This window comes from Brassica rapa, chromosome A06 (assembly GCF_000309985.2).
Source record: "Brassica rapa cultivar Chiifu-401-42 chromosome A06, CAAS_Brap_v3.01, whole genome shotgun sequence".
Classification (NCBI taxonomy): Eukaryota; Viridiplantae; Streptophyta; class Magnoliopsida; order Brassicales; family Brassicaceae; genus Brassica; species Brassica rapa.
In genome coordinates, this window is record NC_024800.2 from 19,682,840 (window position 1) to 19,701,542 (window position 18,703).

Sequence of the window (18,703 nt, forward strand, 5' to 3'; positions counted from 1 at the left end):
TTTGATAAAAAAAAAACATTGGTGAAAGTCTGGATTGTCATTGCTGCTTGACAAGGTTTCATGTTTGTTACATTTGTGTGTCGTCAATTGAATGCGTTCATTGATTGATTAAAATTTTTAAATGGTTGTTACACAGTTATAGTATAAGAACTCAATAAACTGTGATGAAACTGCATGTGACAAGGATGCTGAGCTGAACCAAATCGCATATTTTATTAGGGAAGTTTACTAGAATGACTCAAATTAGTTGTGTAATTACTAGAATGACTCATATTTTTTGAAAATTATTAGAATATTTTTCTGGTCAAAATTATCCTTACACATAGTTATAACAAAAAATATTTTTTTACCAAAATATCCTTATTAATTTTCGAGGGCAGATTTGTTTTAGAAAAAAAAAAATCTGCCGAGTAATAAATCTGTTTATAAAATCTGTGTAGAAAAAGAAATCTATCATTAAAGTGGTGTCAGACTTTCTAATAACGTCAGATTTGTTCACACGGCAGAGTTAATTGTCCGATTTGATTAGAAATAGATTTTTAAAAATATGTTTATCAAATGAGGTAGCAGATTTGTTATAAGTGGTAGATTTATATGGTCAACTTATTTTTTAATCGACATATTTATTTGTAATGTTAGACTTATTTTCTTACGGCAAATTTATATGACCGATTTAAAATTATTGGCAGACTTCTTATTTATGTGATGATAGACTTTTTAATTTATGTTTTGACAGATTTATTGACGAAAAACTTGGTTTATACAAAAATATAAGAGTTATTCTAGTAATTAGATATATAATTAGAGTCATGTTGAGTAATTTCTCATTTTATTATGATTTATTCTTGGATTCATCTTCTAGGATGAATTTCTAAGTTCACCAATATAATTTTATTATTTCATATTCGATATCTCTTAAAAAAACTAAATATTGTCAAATTATATTATATTTTTAAAAATAAAAAGGTAAGAAAATAAAAAAAAATAGTAGTAGTTACAAAAGAAAAAGAATTTAAAAAAAATATTTTTAACGTAATCAGCAAAACACTAAACCCTAAACCGTAAATCCTAAACTTTTAGGTAAACCTTAAGCTCCTGGATAAACCCTAAACCCTTGGAGAAACCTTAACCCATTGGATAAATCCTAAATTTTAAATTTAATAAAACAGTGTAGTGTGTTATTGGTTTATATATTTTGATTGATTTAGAAATCTATATAGTATTTATAAATCCAAGTAAAATATGCAAATCTGGAGGTTTTCCTTCGGATTTGAGTTAATACTAAAACACTCAAGGGTTTAGGGTTTAATGTTTTAGTGTTTTTGATTTAGAGTTTATGATTTATCCAATGATTTAGGATTTATCCGAGGATTTAGGATTTAGATTAGTGTTTTGCCGACGACGTTAAAAATATTTTAAATATTTTTTTTGTAACTACTATTAATTTTTAATTATTTTTATTTATTTTAAAAACATAATATAACTGGATAATATTTTGTTTCATTTTCTAAAAGATATTAAATATAACCTCTGTTCTCTATATAGGGGGGGGGGGTGAATCCAAGATTAGCACTTTTATTATTCATTAGTCTTTGTGTTGTAGTAAATGCTTTCTTTGTTTTAAAAAAATAGTTTTTAAAATATTACGATTATTATTTATTTGACAAGTCGTGGAGATTGGTATTCCTTAGGTTTAGGAAGCAAAGATCCACTTTCCCCATTTACCTTCTGTTTAGGACTAATTTAATCATGGTGATAATTGATTCTCTACGTGTTTTTGTAAATTATAATGACGTAAAGAAAACAAAAGAAGGAAAGATATATTTTTGGTTCAAAGGGAGGAAAGATATATTTTTGGGTTCAAAAAGAGGAAATAAATATTTTTAAATACATTATGAACAAGGAAGGTGGAAAAGGTGGGGGAATGTGGCCCAAAATTTTAAATTCATTTGAAAAAAAAAATAATAATCGAAGAATTTAGCGCTTCTTTCATTTAAATACTTCCCCACAAGTGGTTTTTCATCTTTTCTCATCTTCCATCACTTCTTCAGGTCTCACTCGTCTCATCTCCCCCTTCCTTCAGATTTCTCCGGCTCTAATCATGGCTCCAAAGCGTAAGGTTCCTTCAACTGAGGTTGAGATCTCCGGTCCCACCTCAACTAGGCCGAAGATAAGTCCCAAAGCGCCGGTAGAAGTTGCTGCTGAGCCAATACGTTCCCGACCTAAGTTCAAGGTAGAGTTGGTGGTGGACTCCAAGAAGGATCCGTCCTGGGTTCTAGATGAGCCGATTGCTGATTCGGAGGCTAGGACTACGTGGCCCGAGAGGTATCAAGTCATCCAGGTATATGCTCAGATCTATACATTTACTCTTTCTTTAAACTTCTGAAACTGATGAAATTTTATATTTTCTGTAGAAGAAGGAAGTCGTACCTTTACCGAAGAAGAAAAAGAAAAAGTAAATTCTCGAATCCTTTTGCTTCTAGTGGCTGGTTAGCTTTAGAGATCTATGTGTAACTAACTCCATTCAATTTTTTCTTTTAGGTATGTTGAGGAAGAGGAGATTTTCCTTGCGCGACGCCATTTTCGACGAGCCATCCTTGATGATTCCATCACATACAACCTCTACGATGATGCTCATGTGCAGGTTAATCTCTAAACAACCTCAACGATGACGAGCTGTACATTTACATCCATCATTACATTCTTCAGTCTCAGAACTTGTTATCAATTAAACTGTGCCCTAACTAACTAAGGATGAGATCTTATTTGAACAATAGCTTAATTAATTGATTGTTATATAAACTAATTATGCATTGACTGAACCTCTCTTTCAGTCTTCTGTTATAAAGGATATAACATACGTAACTTGTGTTTGTATATTAAACATAATTATTTTTTTGTTGTTCAGTCTGAAGAGGACGAAAAGCCTTTCATTTGCAAGATCGCCGAAATCTTTGAAGGATGTGATGGCAAAATGTACTTTACTGCTCAATGGTTTTACCGTGCGTGTGATACCGTAAGCATCAGAATCTATTACTTTCGAGCATTTAATATATCTAAATGCTGAATCATCTGATTTTGTCATTTTCTTAACTTTTAGGTGATCCAAAAACACGAAGAAATGATCGATGACAAACGTGTTTTTATCTCGGACATAAAAGATGTAAACTCAATGGGGGTTCTTCTCAACAAATTGAAGATTCTGATGATCCCGTTAACGGTACGTTCTTATTTCATGTATAGCCTCTTGTCATGCACCATGCATTTTTCTTCATTGATTTCATTAATATTTGCTTTCTTTTCTGATGCTAGGAAAATACTGAAGTGACTGAAAGCTGTGATTACTACTGCAACATGAAATATCACCTGCCTTTTTCAACACTTGAAGCTTTGCAATCAAGTCAGTGTATTACGCCTAATCAACGAACGGATGCTACAATGTTAGACTTGTATTGTGGGTGTGGAGCCATGTCAACTGGCCTATGCATGGGAGCTCAGCTGTCAGGGCTGAATCTTGTCACGGTGAGCATTTTTTTTCTTGCTATTTTAATGCGTTAATAACTTTTCATTGTTGTAGTTAGCATCTCTTTGATGTTTAACCTTTGTTTTGTTTTGTTTTGTTTTATGATTTCTCAAGAAATGGGCTGTTGACACATGCGAGTATGCTGTTCAAAGCATAAAGTATAACCACCCGGAAACAGAAGTAAGTTCTTCTTTTTTATTATATCTCTGTTATTGTCTTTATTTTAGCCTTTGTCTTCTGTGTTTATGTTCAGTTGGTCAATTCGCTGTTTAGGTGAGAAACGAGTCCGCAGAAGATTTTCTGTATCTGCTCAAGGAGTGGGAGAAATTATGCATTCATTTCTCTTTGATCGAATCTGCGGATTCAGAAAAATACGAAAACCTTTATGGGATGTCCGCTGTGGAAGAGGTTAAAGATGGCAGCGATGAGAGTGACGTCAAAGATGGTGGAGAGGTTTTTGAAGTTGAAAAGATTGTTGGTATTAAGAAAGAGGAAGGAGGTAGACTCCATCTAAAGGTATCGTTTGTTAAATGTTTCACATCTTACCATCTGATTAAAACCTCACAATCAAAATCATCTTTGGTGTTTTTGGTATAACAGGTCCGGTGGGAGAACTATGGGCCTTCCCATGACACATGGGAACCTATTGAAAATCTTAGGTGAGTAAAACATAGTAAACTTGTAGCAATTGTTTGCAATCTAATGATATTCTTCAATGAGTTGTTAACGTGTCTGAATTTGTTTGTGAACAGCAATTGCCGTAAGAAAATTAAAGAGTTCGTTGTGCATGGATTTAAAACAAGCATCCTTCCATTACCAGTAAGTAACTAGTTTTAACTTTATCTGAATCTTATTTGTATTTTTCTGCTTAATTACTTATTTGTGTGACACTTATGCCTAATTAATTTCAGGGAGGAGTCGATGTTGTTTGTGGAGGTCCTCCATGCCAAGGGATTAGCGGTTACAACAGATTCAGGAACGAAAAAGAGCCGCTAAAAGACAAAAAGAACGAGCAGCTTCTTGAATACATGAAAATTGTGGAGTTTCTGAAGCCCAAGTATGTTCTGATGGAGAATGTGGTAGATATGCTTAGGTTTGTTGATGGCTTTCTTGCGCGCTATGCTGTGGGACGTCTTGTCCAAATGAATTATCAGACAAGAATGGGAATGATGGCGGCAGGGTCGTATGGCCTTGCTCAGTTCCGGAGGCGGTTCTTCTTGTGGGGTGCAATGTCTAGCGAGGTAATGCTTATTTATTTCTACTCTTCTTTGTTTGGTATCAAGAAATAGACGAAGCAATTAATTTCTTGTATCTTTTTGTTTGTTTGTTTCAGACGCTTCCTCAGTTCCCACTTCCGACTCATGATGCTGTCAATAGAGGACATGTTCCTGTGAACTTTCATGTAAGCGGTATATATTTAGTACTGTTGAATGTAGCTAGCAAATTCTTAATAGTTTTATTCAGTGAGCTCGGCTTATGATTGATGCAGAGTAACGTAGTGGCCTATGAAGAAACAGACAATGTGAAGTTGGCGGATAAGATCCTACTCTCAGATGTCCTTACCGACCTTCCAGTTGTAAGTCTTTCTTTGTGTTATATCTTTAACTAAATAGTAGCTAAACATTGTTGGTGGTGTTCCTGATTTATTAATGTTCTCTATGGTTTTAGGTTGCAAACAATGAGAGGAGGGCGGAGATGCCATATGACAAAGATCCTAAGACGCCATTTCAAAAATTTATCAGATTGACGCAAGAAGGTAAGATTCTTATCTCTCTTCAAGGTAACGATGTAAAACATAGATATGAAGAGTATTATTAAAACTGGAAGATGTCTCCCCTTTTTTCAACAGGAATGTTAGCTTCACCTAAAGATCCCAAGTCAAACTCCAAAAATGAGGTGTTGTACGATCACCATCCTTTGAATCTTAACAAAGATGATTATCAACGTGTCTGTAGGATCCCCAAGAAAAAGGTAGAGCATCTTCACACTCCTTGCTCACATTTTTTTTCTTCTATCTTTTGGTCTTTGTTTTAATGTTGTACTGTTTCTGGTATTAGCAAGCGAATTTCAGGGACTTACCTGGTGTAACTGTTAATGCTAATAACAAAGTTGAATGGGATCCTAAAATCCCCAGGATCTATCTTGAATCCAATCACCCCTTGGTAATACACTGATCATCTCGTTTCTTTCTTTCTTTCTTTATCTATCAATCTTGCTCTCTCTTCATTGCCTTTTAAGAGACATTGTCTTGTGCTATCCAAACAGATTCCAGAGTATGCCATGAAATTTGTCGAGGGAAAATCAAAGAAGTGAGTCCTTGATTTCCACAGTCATTCTTCTCTCTCCAGATTCTGGATTTGGCATATATGTTTTCGAGTTATTAAATCACCTGAACCATTTTCCTTTGCAGACCCTTTGGACGGCTTTGGTGGGATGAAACTGTCCCAACTGTTATCGGAAGAGCCGAGCCACACAATCATGTCAGTCTTTCTTTCGGTCTTGAAACCCTCTCGATCAGGAGAATGAAATAACTCATTAATTCATCTGAAAATGCTGGGCTGTGCATCTAATCTATGGAAACAATTTTAAAATAGTATTCACTGTTAATGCTGCTTGATATGATTACAGGTGATCATCCACCCAAACCAAGACCGTGTCTTGACTGTGCGAGAGAACGCAAGGCTCCAGGGCTTCCCTGATTACTATAGACTATTTGGCCCTACCAAGAAAAAGTAAGTCACTGTCCTGATTATTATAGATTGTTACTAGAACTCTCCCATATTTCTTGAAATAAGTAAAATCTTACATACCTATCTATAATGTTGTCAAGGTACACTCAAGTTGGGAATGCTGTTGCAGTACCAGTGGCTAGGGCACTTGGATACGCATTAGGACAAGCTTTCCAAGGCCTCACTAATGGTAGTGATCCACTCTTCACTCTGCCCGAAGGTTTTCCAAAACCAACCTTCTGATTCTCGTAGGAACATCAGTAAGAAGAGATTCACCTTCTCTTCTGAGCTTAGCCAGATTATGTTGATTTATTGCTCATCTTTGATTTTATCTAAGGCTATACTATGACTCTATCTATCCATAATAAGACTTGCTGTTGTGACTTAGTTAAAACAAATTTTAAAACGTTTGTCATTTGATTCTACTCTTTCATTAAACATTTTTATGAAACATCTTTTGGTTTAATTCCGATTCTTGTAAATTTTATGTTCTTTTTGCCAAAATCTTATGGTGGAGAGTAGGGATGGGCAAAAAACTCAAACGGAAGCGAGTCAAACAGAACCAAAACCGATCCAAACTTAGTTAAACCGAATCTAACCGAAAAACCAATGTGTTTTTGCTATTATTTAAATTAAACATACCAATAATATACAATATATTAAATCGTAAGACTAAAGTTACTATTAACTTTATTAAGGATGTTGGTTTTTGAAAAAAAAATTAATTTAGTTAACTTTAGTTTGACTGTTTTCTTATAAAACTTTTGTGGTTTTTAAATTTTTTTGTTTTAGTTTTATATTGATTTTTTTGTTTTAGTTTTATATTGAATTTAATTTACATAGTTTATTTTTAAGAAACATTATTAATGATGTTTTTTAAAAATTTCTATCTTGAGAGGAATCAGAATTTGGAAAGAGTTTAGTGAGTTCAGAAGTTGACAGATTTTTAAAAGTTCAGCAGATTTACAAATATTTTCTAAATATCTATCAAATACTTTGTATAGATTTCAATAGATATTATTATGGATTTGCACAATATATTTTTTCAAAAAGTTTATCCTTCAAAGGTAATCTACAAAAATATTTCTAGAATTATTCCAAAAAAATCTCTTGATGAAACACAATTTTATATCACCTAGAGATACATCTCTATAATATTATTTGAGAAGTGAATTTTTTACGTGTCACGCTCACGTTAATTCTTACGATAGTTGATTACAGGGGTACCCTTAATAAATTTAAAATACTACATTTATTTACTATTATTAAATTTATTTTCCTTTTTTTTTTGCTAGTTTCTTTTATTTTAATTTAATTTCCTTTTTATTTTTCCAATTAAATATATAAGAAAAAAATTAATGTTTAAAAAATGATTTTTAAATAATATTTATATATCATGTGATTTCATAAAAAGTTAAGTTAACAAATAATCTTGATATTAAGAAAAATAATTAAATAAAAACATATTCTTTTTATAGTAATACTATGTGATTTTTCCGTGCTCATGCACATGCACAAATCTTTATAAAATTAATATGTTATAATAATTGATATTCACTTTTGCTTTTATATATATATATAATTTTATAATTTATATGTATAATTTATATTAATAATATAATATTATTTTAATTATAATATTATATTATATGTATAATTTATATTAATAATATTATATTATAATTTATATGTGAAGTTTATATTAATAGTATTATATTATTTACAAATCAATTTATAATTTTTATGTATAATTTATATTAATAATATTATATTATTTTAATTAAAGATATCATTTTGGATATGTGATATCTAGTTGGTTTGTTTGTTTTGGATCAACAATCGATTTCTTTATCACTTGAGTACATTGGATTGCAGTAATTTTTCCGAATTCAACTATAATATTTTATTCTAAACATAGTTAATTTTGATTAAATTCTTATTTGCATTTAGATTGATTATTTTTTAGATATATAAATATATTTTAGTAAGGTTATGTATAACGTAATATATATTGTGTCTAGGATTAAATAAAAAATAAACTGAAGTAATTACATAAATGAATATAACAATAATATTTTGAAGTCTCATGCATATAAAACTATATTGTAACAATTAGTTAACTTCTTACATTTATTTATTAATATGTTTGAGTCATCTTGTAATTTATATGTATAAAAATAAATTGATTCATATTATTAAATTATATTTTTATTTTAGTTAGATTTTTGATTTTGGATATAAGTTGGAGTAGTCGATTCACTTATATTGTGAGTATATTCACTTACATATATTCTTGCAAATTAAATTCAAGTATAATTTGTTTTGATTTTAATTAAGTTAAATCAAATTATTTTTATTTCTCACTTAAATGTACATGTATTTTCAAAATATTTATCAAAATTTAATTTTGATTTTTAAAAAATATTAGAAAATAAAAAGATGATCAATAGGAAATTACATACATAAGTATAGCTGATATTTTTTTGTAAGTTCATGAACGAATATCAATATTTACAATAATTAATATATTTATAATTTCTAAATAATTATATGCCTTTTATTTATTGAAAGTTAAACTGAAAATTATTTTAAATAATCATAGAAATGAGGATTCAAATTTTCTTGGGTATTTTTACTATGGATATATTAAGTTCTACAAACATAAAGAAAACATAAACTTAAAAATAAACTAATTATTAAGAATTTATTTTTAATAATGATAAAATATAATATATATACCTCATAAAAGTATATGATATTTAAAAATATTTTGTAATTATTTGATCACAATATGCTTATCAAAAAAAAAAAATTTAGGTTCTATTTTTGTTTTTGTAATTGTAAGAGATGATAGCCAGATAAATATTATGAAAAAAAACAATTTCAATAATAATAATTATAAAATATTTTAGTTAATTAAACATATATCGGTTTATATTATTTAATTATTTTATGTAATCCTCTAAGAAAATAGACATATATAAAGAAAATATTTCTATTACTTGGAAAATATATTTATTTTATATTGTATTAAGTATGTTTTAAAGGGATAATATTTATTTTTAATAAATCACATTATATAAAAATATATTTTTTCATCTAAGAAAAAATATAGATATAAAGAAAGTATTTTTATTGTATAAAAATATTTTTAAATTAATATTACTATTTTGTGAACTTTCCTTTTTAATGAAATCATATTATTTATAAATATTTTCGTTTTATAACTTTATAAATATTTTATTTTTATTATCTATGTTATTTGTAAAAAGTAAAAAGGAAACTTAAACAAAATTTTACTAATAGTATTTAAATTTAATATTTTAAATTTATTAAGAGTACCTATGTAAATAACCACCGTAAGAATTAATGTGAATGTGATAGAGAAAACTGACTTCTTAAATAATATTGTAAAAATTTTATTAATTTTTACAGATAATTATGGATACCTTAAAACATATTAAATATTAAATAATTTATTTATTTTGTAAAATATATATGTATGTGATTCAAAATATTATCTTTATATTCCTTTATGTAATTTCTAATCAACCCACACTATTTGTATATTTGATTCTCAAAAAATATTATGTTATACAAAATCTCACTAAAATATATTTATAAATTTAAGAGAACAACCAACCTAAATGCAAAATAAAAAATAATTATCAAAATATTAATATATCTAGAGAATAAAATATTACAGTTGAATTTAAAAATATAGATGCAATCTAATATACCAAAGTGATAGCTAAACCGATTTGATATTAGATATACAAAATCACATGACTAATTCAAAAATGTTATATTATTCATAGAAATTGTAAAATTATCTAAATTAAGAGTTAAAAACTAGAGTGATTTTCACTCTAAGACATATTTTGTGTTTTTATTACACTATAAGACAGTTTTTACTCCTATGACACTTTCTTTTAACTATTTTCTTCTTTTTTAACCAAAGCGTAACTAAGACATAACTAGTAAGACTCACTCACTAATTCTATCTTCTCCTTCACCATTCTTTTGTAACTTTATCAACTATGGCTCAACCTTACGATGAAAGCGGCGGTGGTGACGGGAAAATCATCACCTGAAGTAAGCGGAGAGCTCCGTTATGTCAATGCCGCGACTCTGTGTCCACCATAGTTTTCTATCCGGGAAATCAGGATCTCTCAACATGATGAACTTTAAGCCACCTCCGCGATCTCCGACCTCAGATCCACCTTCGTCGTGTTGATTCATCTTCAAGCCATGCTCAAGCTCGATCCTCAAATATGTCTCCGAAAAAAGCCAGCACCGATCGGTATGTTCTAGTACGCGTTCGCTTCTAACCATTATATTAATAACATAAAACGTACTGTAAACTACTTTTTGATATAAATATTTTATAAATCAACCCGAAAAACAGAAATAGGTTTCGGTTACAAGCTCGATTCAAACAAAAACTTTTTAGTCTACGTATTACAAACTAGTTTCACCCACCCACTAAACTCAACACATTCCGCTAATCTGCTTTTGGTAAACATTAGAAATTGATTCCTGTTTTCAACCATTAACGATAATCACGAGAAAGTGAGGTTCTCCTCGTTGCCTCAGATGCCGAGAGTTTTCGTGTTGCTTCCGGAGTAGCTAGGTCTTGATGATATCATCGAAATTTATAACCGTAACCTCCATAACGCACAAGCGCTAATGAAGAAAGAAATTAGGACACAAACGTTTGAAAACTGATCCAATTCCCGCTATACAAACTTCGACAGCCCCAAACCGGTCGCCGAGAGACACAAGGACCTTCACGCCAAGATCAGTAAACAAGAAATCGGGAACGAGATGGCCGCAGCGCGTGAACCAAAAACTGCTCGAGGACCTGCAAGGAAGCAAAGAGCCGCTAACACTACCATGGCAGAAAAGATGATGCCACATAACTGGGATGTGCGCAGCATCGGATGGAGCCACCGACAGAACCAGGAAGACCCACAGACCAAGCAAAGTCTTCAGGACCATTACCAACCGCCGTCTTAGAGAACTTAAGGACGAAAGTTTACAACGCCAGAGATTACTTTTAGTGGCAACTTTATAGATTTACGTTAATTGTTAGTTATCATCTCAGTGTGATGTAGATGATTTACCATGGATCTTGCTGATCGGAAAAAAATATCCGAATATACTTCAAATTAAAGGGATGGGATAATTCGTAGATATTTGATTAGAGGTCCTTGTCAATCCTATGGTCATATTTTAAACAAAAAATGATGGGAGGTGCAATGAGGCGATTTAATCATGCTTGATTTAACTAGAATGCTTGGAACTTTCTGAGTGTCAGGATTCATAATTGGACTAAAGATCTTTTGGTTTAGTTTCGGTTCTTGTAAATTCTATATTCTGCTTTAATTCGAAGTTTCTTTTGATTTGATATTAACTCGTCTTAGATGAAACAAATGCTGGTATGTGTACCTGGAAGGTAAATATGATCCATCATTTCTTTTGATCTTTTGGTATGTGTACCTGCTGGTTTGGTATTCCACAAACGCATCCCACCTATGTATATTTCTCTGGTTTGGTAATGAATCTATACTATTATTTGCGAAGTAAAATTTTGTAACAGAGCTCTCACGTTAAAATTTAGAGCGGTTAATATCGTTTATACCCTTAATGAATAATTATATAAATTAGTCGAAATATAAAAACAAATTTCAAATCTATCTGATTAAAAAAATGATTAAAACTAATAATAAATCGTGTATATCCTTAATGAATAAATTATATAAATAGTCAAAAATAAAAACGAATTTAAAATATATATGATTAAATAAGTGATTAATAATAAAAAGAATTATCTAAAATATAAATAATTAAAAACGAATTTCTATTAATACTATTATATTTATATAGCTCTCACGTTAAAAGTTAGAGCGGTTAATATCGTTTATACCCTTAATGAATAATTATACAAATTAGTCGAAATATAAAAACAAATTTCAAATCTATCTGATTAAAAAATGATTAAAATTAATAATAAATCGTGTATATCCTTAATGAATAAATTATATAAATAGTCAAAAATAAAAACGAATTTAAAATATATCTGATTAAATAAGTGATTAAAATTAATAATAATAAGAATTATCTAAAATATAAATAATTAAAAACGAATTTCTATTAATACTATTATATTTATATATTATATTAGATAATTGACTATAAATAAATATAATAAAATTTCAAAAACAAAAACATGTTTTAAAACATAAGATAATTGTTAGATATATTCTGTTGTTATCTGAAAATAATATTTTATTAAAACATGTTTTAAAACATAAGATAATTCTTAGATATATTCTGTTGTTATCTGAAAATAATATTTTATTATAAAATTTATAGTTAGATATAAAACAATTTATAATTAAATGCTAATCAAACAAATAAATATATTTTATAAAATATATGTGAATGCCTTTAAAATTTAACACAACAATAAGCATATATATATTTTGATAAAAAGTAATGAATATATATTAATTATATTTTATTTATATGTTATATCTGATAATTGACTATAAGTTAAGATAATAAAATTCTCAAAAATAAAATATATTTTTAAAACATAAGATAATTCGTAAATATGTTGTGTTTTATCTGAAATAATATTTTTTATTATAAAATATAAAATATAAAGTTTAATGTTTGATTTATATTTTTAAAAAATATAATTAATAATTTATTATGTTGGTTTTGATTTAATATTTATAAAAAAGATAAATATCTATAAAAATACTATGTCCGCATGTGCGGGCAGAACACCTAGTTTTCAGTGTTAAAAGAAAAAAAACAAATATTTGGCACGTGTAAAGTCACGTGACTCACGTGGCTATTGGCTTCCCCGTATTTGGAGATAGTTATCAAATTAACGTCATCGGGGCCTCTAATGGGCTTAGGTCCTCTAATGGGCTTTTCTATTCCGCTTTAAATCGGAGAAAAGCTGTTAAAGCCCGAATAAAAGCTTAAGTATCTTTGCGCGGGGGGAAATTAAAACCCCAAGAAAGAAGATCGGAGGAGAAGAAGGGGGAAGTTGTGGAGGAGAGAGTTACGAAACAATGGCGCTTGCGGCTTTAGGGAAGTTGAATCTGGAGGAGGCTCCTCCGATCTGGGGATCTCGTAGCGTTGATTGCTTCGAGAAGATTAAACTGATTAGCCATGGAACTTACGGGTAATCTCTTCTTCCCCTAGTTTGATCGATCACTGTAATCGGATTTTGCATGATTGAGAGTGAATCCGAATTGCAGTGAAGTGTACATGGCTAAAGAAATCGAAACTGGTGAAATCGTGGCTCTCAAAAAGATCCGTACGAACGATGAAAGAGAAGGGGTTAGTTAGCATGTAGCTTCTTCTATTTTTGAAAAGGCAATTAAGTTTCTGAATCGAGTATGGCATGAAGTTTCCTGTAACAGCGATGAGGGAGATCAAGATCCTGAAGAAGCTACATCATCGAAACGTCATCAATTTGAAAGAGGTTGTGTATTCACCATCTCCAGACAATGATGATCAAAGAGGTGTTGTGGAACTCATTTTATATTTTTCTGACTGTAATATAGATTGATTTGATAACTCTTTACGCTTCTATTTTTAGATGATAATAACAAGTACAAGGGTGAAATCTACATGGTCTTTGAGTACATGGATCATGACTTGGCTGGACTTGCTTATCGTCCTGGAACTAGATTCACAGCTCCTCAGATCAAGGTATTGCATAGCTAGATGCCTAGATACCTTGTTTTTTTTTTGTACTAGTAGTAGCCTTTGCAAAACCTCGACTTTGTCTGACCTTTCAACCATATTATGTGAATAAAGTGTTGCATGAAGCAACTCCTCACTGGGCTTCACTATTGTCATATGAAGCATTTGCTTCACCGTGATATTAAAGGTGACTATCCCCCAAAATACATTTGTTTGGTCTCGCCTCCCTTTTACTTACTTGGTTTACAGGTTCAAATCTCCTCATTGACAAGAAGGGAAACTTAAAGCTGGCGGATTTTACACTTGCACGGCCTCTGTCACTTGACTTTACTGGAACTTTGACAAACCAGGTCACCACTTTGTGGTATAGGTATATTATGCCTAGAATTGTCTCTTCTACTGGTGCATGCATCAGTTATTGTTTCTTCAACTTGGATTTGTTTAACATAATATTTCCCCGGCAGGGCCCCTGAGTTGCTACTTGGTGCTACGGAATATGGTCCAGCGGTTGACATGTGGTCGGTTGCTTGCTTATTTGCTGAGCTTTTGAATGGAGAACCAATCTTTCCTGGAAAAACTGAGGTCAGAGAGATCACCTTCTTTTGAGTATCTATGGTGTTCCCACTAAAAGCATTTAACTCAAAACTGTTTCTTCGTTTCCAGATTGACCAGTTGAAGAAGATTTATGAGCTTTGTGGAGCACCTGATGAAAACAATTGGCCTGGGGTTTCCGAGATGCCTTTGTATGAACGATTTAAACCATCACTGCCTCTGAAGAGCCGCGTAATAGAGACATACGGACAGTAAGTATTCTTTTAACTTTTAACCCATTTTGTTGTTGCGCCACCTTTTGTCTAGTACCAGGAGAGATGTAATTTTTTCTCTCTCTTGTGGTACAGCTTTGATGCTCATGCTCTTGAACTACTGGAGTGTATGTTGGTGCTGGACCCGCCAAAGGTACATACAGTTATTGTCTGAAATATTAGCACATCAAGAGCCCCTTTTCATTGGCACTAAAAGTCCTTGCTGGTGCAGAGAATATCCGCAAAAGATGCCCTTGATTCAGATTACTTTTGGAGTGAGCCGTTACCGTGTGAACCAAAGAGGTGAGGAGAATTGAAACGAACTCTCTTTGGTTCTTTGTGACTGTTGATGATAACACCTCATTTGGTTCAGTATTTGATGAGATAAATGTTTTTCTTTTTCTTTTTATGTCTCTGAAACACAGACTACTAGCTTCATATAAATCACCACATGAGCTCCAGACCAAGAAAAAGCGGAAGTCGATGCCTCGAAAAACAGCCAGGTAACAGAAAACTGCATCTGCGTTGATTGATGTATATAGTCTTAGAGATAAAGAAAGGGTGATGCCTAGGCTTATAGCTAGTTTTCTTGCAGGTTTTGAGGTGCAAGAGATAGTTGAAGAAGAACAAGAGGAAGGACACTTTGAGATGTAGATAGTAGATTAGTGAGAGAGATTTCTTGGAGACAATCTGCGTTGATGATGATGATGTATATAGAGTATTAAGATTCGTTTTGTATGCTGGTGGACAAACGAAACTAAACCGAACTAATTGGTCCAATTTATGATGAACGAGAAAACTCAAGTCTTGAATTAACCGGTTTGTTTTCGTTTTAATAAAAAAACGATTTGAACCAATGAATTAACCCGGATAAGGCTTAAAACCGTTCGACTGTGAGAGAGGGAGAAACTGGCCGGTGAAAGATGACGGCTGCGGAATTGGGGAAGTTGAATCTGGAGGAGCCTCCTCCAGTTTGTGGTGTCGATTGCTTCGAGAAGCTAGAACAGATTGGTGAAGGCAGTTACGGGTATTCTCATTTCTTCTCTGATTTGGTTTGTGGGTTTGATTGTAAAGTTTTTTGATCTATTAAAATTGTTGCTTTAGGTACCTTGCATCAAACTTGATTGGTTAGATACAGCTTTGTTGATTGATATCTTTAGATTTCTTCAGACTTGCGTGATTATGTTAGTAGGTTAATGTATCTCGTGAATAATTAGGATGAAGCTTTTTTTTTATGGAGCATAGTAGCTGAGGTTTGTAGTATTTGTTTGGTATTTGTTTTGGCAGTCAAGTTTACATGGCTAAAGAAATCAAAACTGGTGAAATTGTGGCATTGAAAAAGATCCCGTATGGACAATGAAAGAGAAGTGGTAAAGCTTACACTTTTGACTACTATGCTTCGAAAACTTGCAAACTTTGTGATTTGCTGACTGTTTTGTTCTCACTAGTTAACCCATATAATATTGCTGCAGATCAAATCTCCTTGTCGACAATGAGGGGAATTTAAAGCTTGCGGATTTTGGGCTTGCACGGTCATATTCTAATGATCATACTGAAAATCTTACAAACCGTGTCGTCACACTTATTGGTTATTGGTTCGGTTTTCAAAACTTATTTTGAAAATAACAGATTTTTTTTTTGTTTTCGGTTAATTCCGGTCTATATTTCCAGAAAAAAAAAACAGAATTTTTTTGGTTTTCGGTTTTTCGATGTTCGTATCTTGTGTTTGTATCCTTTCACACGACCAAGCTTTGTATTTCTCACAACAACACAGCAAACCAAATTGGAATTTCAAAATCTTATTATTATTTTTTTATTGCAATCAGTTAACCGAAACAACTTGTTTCACAAACTATATGGTTGTGGAAAAAAAAGAAGAGGAAGTAACTTGAGAGCAACAAGCCAGCTATTGTGCTGATTCCACCTTCATGACAACTTTCATGAACTCATACACAAAGTAACTAATCGCTGCTGAAGGTAAAACCTGCAATTACCAAGAGGATTAAGACAGAATCTAAGAGATGATTAGATAATGACTAGAATAAAGGAAGCATACCTGCAGTAAGCTGGGAATCAAGCCAGCGTATAACGCAGGAACACCTCCTTGCTCAATGATCTTCACACAAGTAGCCACTGTGCTCAACTTTCTCGCATGTGACTGCATTTGCAGATGCCTTCTCACAACTTCAAACGGAAAAGTAGCTGCTTCTGAGCAAGCCCCAGCGATTGCTCCATACAACAAAGTTCTCATGGGACCAAGCTCCAGCTGATCGAAAGCGTTCAGCTCTTCACCTTCTTGTTTCATGTGTTCAAGCCGTTTCTTCCCTTCCGGTGTGTGAAGGTAAGCTGACTTCAAAATATCATAGACACCGTAGAACACAGCTCCCGCCGGAGCCATACTAACGAGAGAAGGCACAAGACCTTTGTATAACGAGAAGAAACCTTCCGTTTGAATCATGTGACGGAACGCACCAACCACACCGCCTAATGCCTCTCCACCAGGTGCCACCATAACCGTTCTTATCTGCAAATTCAAATGCTCAAAAGATGGTCACTCACTCAAGGAAGGAATGTTTTTGTTGTGAATGTAAACTTACAGTATCAAGTGGTAGACAGAGCAAACTAGCTGTAACTCCAGCAGCTGCACCGGCCACAAACCTCTCGAAGTTAGTGGTTTCTTCGTTTCCAGACAATCTCAGAAGCTGGCCTCTGTATGTGTCATAGGCATAGAAGTTGATGGACTTGAAAGGAGCGGTGCGGAGAATATTAACCAAGTTCCCTTTCCAAAACCCTCTAACTCCTTCAGTGGTAGCAATCCTCTGAATGAGTCCAAGAAGATTCCTTTGCTCTCCACGGACAATGTACTCTAGCTTCATCCGCTCAAGAGGTGCAATGCAAGTTCTGCTCAAACCAAAACCCTAAAACCCAATGAGCCACCAAACTTCAACAGCCGAATCAATACAAGATCTCTCTACACTAAGTAGTAACCACAAACACATGAAAGTCTACAACTTTAGACTAACTAATGATACCAAAACTATTACCTAGAAACCATGGCAGCAAAAGCTCCAGCCCATAAATGCTTGGTGGTGTTGAGAGCTCCTGATCCATTCTCCTTCAGCGGAGGAGACTTGTACACGTGTTGACCATTATACCCTTCACCACCTTCTTCGTCTTCCTGGCCATTACTCTCATTTATAGATAAACTGACTGAGGAAAACAGAGGTCCTCCTCCTCTTCTGTTCCCGTTTCGTCTTCTAAGCTTCAAAGCACTCGACTTTCGGACAAAGCGACACGAACTGAGTGAACAGCTCTTAGAGGAGACAAAGGAGACGGACGAGGAAGGAAGAGACTCGTCGAGAAACAATCCTCCGAGGATTTGGTTTTGACGATTGAGATCCGACGATTCTGATCTGATTGCGTCAGCAATCCATCGATCAAGGCCACGCATTTCAATCTTCGATTGGAGCACAAAAAAAAATTGAGAAAGAAAGTCGGAAACTTTCAGAAGAACAGAATCGATCGAAAGGAAGGAAGGAAGAAGAGAGACGAATCCCTAATATAGTGCTTCTTCTTTAATCCTCTTTCTCAGCTATCTCAACTACTCGCTAACCAAAAAAAAACTACTCACTAACATCGTTCTCGCCGCAAAAGAGAATATATTAGTACAGGTAGGTTTTGGTGAACACATGTGCACTTTATGGAAATAAATGGTGTCATGTCACGCACTAATACACACAGTGGTATCTATTAAAAACAATTGTCATCATTATTAAGCTGGGTGTTGTTACTCATTAATCTTTCATCCATAGATGTTTTTTTTTTTTTGAGAAATCCATCCATAGATGTTATCCCAATGTATAAATATAATGTCGGGGCAACAATTGATCTTATTTCTTTTCCTAGAAAAAATTGAT

The 18,703-nt window shown here is 32.5% G+C and overlaps 3 protein-coding genes across 4 annotated transcripts; 2 read left to right on the top strand and 1 right to left on the bottom strand.

Moving 5' to 3' along the window:
• The first annotated feature begins 96 nt into the window (after positions 1 to 96).
• On the top strand, positions 97 to 6,705 carry LOC103873920 (DNA (cytosine-5)-methyltransferase CMT3). The gene is made up of 20 exons (XM_009152324.3): positions 97 to 2,341; positions 2,415 to 2,455; positions 2,542 to 2,644; positions 2,909 to 3,016; positions 3,101 to 3,220; positions 3,313 to 3,522; positions 3,638 to 3,703; positions 3,797 to 4,039; positions 4,124 to 4,182; positions 4,276 to 4,342; positions 4,435 to 4,764; positions 4,857 to 4,925; positions 5,013 to 5,099; positions 5,192 to 5,279; positions 5,373 to 5,494; positions 5,581 to 5,685; positions 5,789 to 5,832; positions 5,934 to 6,003; positions 6,152 to 6,255; positions 6,354 to 6,705. Exons 1-20 carry the CDS (start codon positions 2,102 to 2,104, stop codon positions 6,493 to 6,495), a joined length of 2,418 nt encoding a protein of 805 aa, XP_009150572.1. The 5' UTR covers positions 97 to 2,101; the 3' UTR covers positions 6,496 to 6,705.
• A 6,525-nt stretch (positions 6,706 to 13,230) lies between these two features.
• On the top strand, positions 13,231 to 16,588 carry LOC103873921 (cyclin-dependent kinase C-2). Of its 2 annotated transcripts, XM_009152325.3 has the most exons (14): positions 13,231 to 13,456; positions 13,533 to 13,614; positions 13,685 to 13,799; positions 13,877 to 13,989; positions 14,098 to 14,170; positions 14,233 to 14,353; positions 14,448 to 14,565; positions 14,647 to 14,786; positions 14,883 to 14,940; positions 15,019 to 15,089; positions 15,212 to 15,289; positions 15,382 to 15,813; positions 16,074 to 16,156; positions 16,259 to 16,588. In XM_009152325.3, exons 1-12 carry the CDS (start codon positions 13,344 to 13,346, stop codon positions 15,386 to 15,388), a joined length of 1,089 nt encoding a protein of 362 aa, XP_009150573.1. In that variant the 5' UTR covers positions 13,231 to 13,343; the 3' UTR covers positions 15,389 to 15,813; positions 16,074 to 16,156; positions 16,259 to 16,588. The 2 variants fall into 2 exon arrangements, with proteins under 2 accessions (XP_009150573.1, XP_033128199.1); XM_033272308.1 differs by lacking the exon at positions 16,074 to 16,156.
• On the bottom strand, positions 16,568 to 18,493 carry LOC103873922 (probable mitochondrial adenine nucleotide transporter BTL3). The gene is made up of 4 exons (XM_009152326.3): positions 17,831 to 18,493; positions 17,384 to 17,687; positions 16,843 to 17,310; positions 16,568 to 16,770 (listed from the first exon to the last, which is right to left on the bottom strand). The coding sequence occupies exons 1-4, from the start codon at positions 18,235 to 18,237 to the stop codon at positions 16,693 to 16,695; spliced, it is 1,257 nt and encodes a 418-aa protein (XP_009150574.1). The 5' UTR covers positions 18,238 to 18,493; the 3' UTR covers positions 16,568 to 16,692.
• Between the last annotated feature and the right edge of the window lie 210 nt (positions 18,494 to 18,703).